The sequence below is a fragment of the Camelina sativa genome, chromosome 13 (assembly GCF_000633955.1).
Source record: "Camelina sativa cultivar DH55 chromosome 13, Cs, whole genome shotgun sequence".
NCBI classification, from domain to species: Eukaryota; Viridiplantae; Streptophyta; class Magnoliopsida; order Brassicales; family Brassicaceae; genus Camelina; species Camelina sativa.
The window spans coordinates 6689966-6693451 of NC_025697.1; the positions used below are offsets into that span (position 1 = coordinate 6689966).

At 33.7% G+C, this 3486-nt stretch overlaps 1 protein-coding gene across 1 annotated transcript in view; it reads left to right on the forward strand.

The window, feature by feature from the left end:
• Positions 3206-3486, forward strand: part of LOC104735586 (UDP-arabinopyranose mutase 2-like) — a gene marked incomplete in the record, with an annotated part of 2474 nt that continues 2193 nt past the window's right edge. Inside the window, 1 exon segment of the mRNA XM_010455402.2 lies at positions 3206-3486. Coding sequence (XP_010453704.1) covers positions 3271-3486 — 216 coding nt within the window.

Below are 3486 nucleotides of genomic sequence, written 5' to 3' on the forward strand. Positions count from 1 at the left end.
AATGTTTGAGAATTCTTGCACAAGCATGAATACACTAAGCAGTCAGATGAGTGTGTTGTATGCAACAATAACCTTTTTTTCTGCCTTTTATGAACTTACGAAAACCAGTGACTTCAAGTAATTTCTCAAAGGGTTCTAGAGATTGCCATCTCAAAAGGACAATTCTTTCAGGTCAGAAAATATGATACTGAATCACACACACGAGAAACTAGTAAGTGGTGACATACATATGATTTAGATGGAATTAAAGGTTCTGCACCACAGACATCCAAGTGTTTTCATACATACTAATATATTTAAGCCTCTAAAGAGGAAAACTATTCCAGCAGATTTGCATCCTCTTCTAACTGTTGTCTGATTTTTCCAGAGCTGCAAGAAAAAAAGTACGTGGGTACCAATAAATAAATTGAAGAAGACATTAGAGTCGGAGTCAAAGGAAACACAACGTATAATAAAAGTTTGGAGAGGGTACTGTTGTAGTTGAGAAGCTCCTCAATCACATAGACATGAGTCGTTAGCATACGCATGCAGCAGAGTATCTGCCTACCTGGAGCGCATCAAGGGCGTCCCTGCTAAAAGAGAAGACGTATATTGTAATTTCATACCCAATGTGGAGCTTAAGCAACAGTAAGAAGAGCCTAAAGAAAGAATCTGCTCTAAAAACAAATCTTGCTTTATGAAGCTAATTACAAGAACTGCAACACGGATTGAATATCTAGACACCAAGGCTAAAATACTTCTGCAGATGTCATCTAGTCTTCATTCAAATTTATATGTAACAGTCGCGATACAATCTATAAACTAAACAAGATATGCACAATAGTCTCTTCCAGTAAACCATTATTAATCTTTGGTTGATTTGCTTCTACAACAGAGTAAGTGGTGTTAACTAATCGCACACTACACGTATTAAACCATTCTACTCATGTTCAAACAAAGTAGTCTATATTATTCACACAAAGTATGATTAGTCCAATAATAATCATGTAGATGGGCACAAGTCTAATCAAAAGCCATCAAGTTTTACTTTCTACTAAGTTGGCTGCTCTAGATTATGACGAGTCTTCTCATGGTACTTCATGCTGATCAGAGCTATCTCAAGAGGAAGATGATGAGCTCTTTCTTCGGGTAATTAACTTTTTCTCTCTGTTTTGTTTATGCAGTCTACTTTCATACGTCGTAACGATATGCAGTCTACTTTCATACGTCGTAACAACTGTTTGGCGAGGAAAAAAAACCAATATTATAAGTCGCCAATTAGTACCTCCTAGACGACTCTTTAGCCACTGATTGTTTTAGGGATGCTATGTTTAGCGACTACGTAAGCCAGTCGCCAATCAATCGTTACGACATAGTTTGTGACCGTTTTTGTAGTCGGTAATTCCATGTTTTATTGTAGTGCGCGCTATAGGTTAGAATAGTAATTTAGCTAATGATGATTATGTCATTATGTGCAACAAACCTGAAAGAAGATATTTCCTATGTACAAACATTTCAACTGTAATATTTTTTTTCCGATTGTAATATAAGAGGAATTTAAATGGACAACAGAAAAAATTATAATAAATTGAGAATTAATAGTGAGAAGACAAACCCGAGCAAATCACTGACCACATGATCCCCTAGCTCATGGTTATTCAAAAATTAGCCAAGTACAACTACAAATAATTCACATATATTTACGGGATAATTCAAGATAAGCACTCAAATATTTACATTTTTTTTAAGATCTATTTCTCTATAGAATAATAACAACTTCAGTATTTTTGGGAGACTTAAATATTCTTTGAAACGCCTACATATATGTGATTTGTTTTTTCCACGGCTAAAAATAAAAATAATAATAATGGTGGATTATTGATAATAACTGAAACATGGAGCTCTTAATTATTTCCGGGAGACTTTTAGACATTATTTCATATTTGTAAAATAATGATAAATGTCTATCACCTACCGACCTCACCTATACGTGCATGTACTCGATATGATAGTTACATGATTTATGCAATAATCATAGACGACGTGCATCGACGAGCGGTCCACGACCACGACGTAAGGTTTACGGTCCACGACGTAAGGATTACGGGTCAGATTTTATTTTATCAGCTGTTTTTTTTTTTCAATAATATATTTAGATCGACTGTTTAAGAATTATATATGGAATGATTCGTATCTAAAGCGAATAATAAAGATTTATGATTTAAGTCCTTATATATAAAATAAAATAATTTACTGTACATGCTACCTTAGCTTGTAAAATACGATATGTAAACTTAACATATGAAACTTTAACTGAAACAAAAGTTAAATGTTGAAGAATTTAAGACACTACCACAGCTCCCCACATCACGTGCACTATTTCTTCGTTCCATAGCAAAGTGTAGAACAATGCATTTACTAAGTTGTCAGTTTATAATCAGAAAAAGAGGTCAATTTATTATTTCATTTAAATCACTTTTTTTTTTTTCTCTTTCTGTTTTTCTTTAAAGGCAAAGCTGTAAAAGAATGAATGAAAGTTTTGTAACCTAATAAAATCTCACTTAATTGTAGTATTTACATTCCAGTCAATGAGTCAACAAATAGTAAATACTATAAGTACGTTCTTAAGATATACGGTCATTTGAATAGCACATACGTTACATATCATAAAAATAAAGTAGACTATATATATATATATATATATTACTGCAAGTCACATGAATTAATTAATTTGGTAGCAAAATAACTTTAAAATTGTCAATTTGAATGTTTAATTTAATTTATTTATTAGGTGTATTAAATCCAAATCAATCCGAAAAGAAACAAAACAGACAATAATTTCTTTTGGGTCCAATTTATGGAAATTAGTATTAATATATTCAAAATATGGCCCAAATACCCTTTTTATTTTTTTAGTCGACCTTGGATTAACATGTAGCATCAAACTAACTCTAAAATAAATATTCCATAAAATCATAATTGGTTGTAAATTTATCTATGATAAAAAAATTTAATAGAATAATTATTATTAAGATGATTATTACAATCTCGAATTATACGGGGGACATCAAAGACACAGATCCATAAGAAAAATTCACTTTCTAAACCATTCAGCTTTTTTCCGATTTAAACTTAAGACGAGTCCCCAACGAACGCGTGTCAACTCCGTCACGTGCCGTCCAGTAAGACACGTGCCAGATCTGTATAAATCAAAGCGACTTGTTTCTTCTCTATTTCAAAACAATACACTCTCACCGACGCGATCCGATCTCATCTCATCCCCTTGAAACCATGGTTGAGCCGGCGAACACCGTTGGAATCCCTGTGAACCAGACAGCGTTGTTGAAAGATGAGCTCGATATCGTGATTCCGACTATCAGAAACCTCGATTTCCTCGAGATGTGGAGACCTTTCCTTCAGCCTTACCATCTCATCATCGTCCAGGATGGAGATCCGACGAAGAAGATCCATGTTCCTGAAGGTTACGACTACGAGCTTTACAACAGG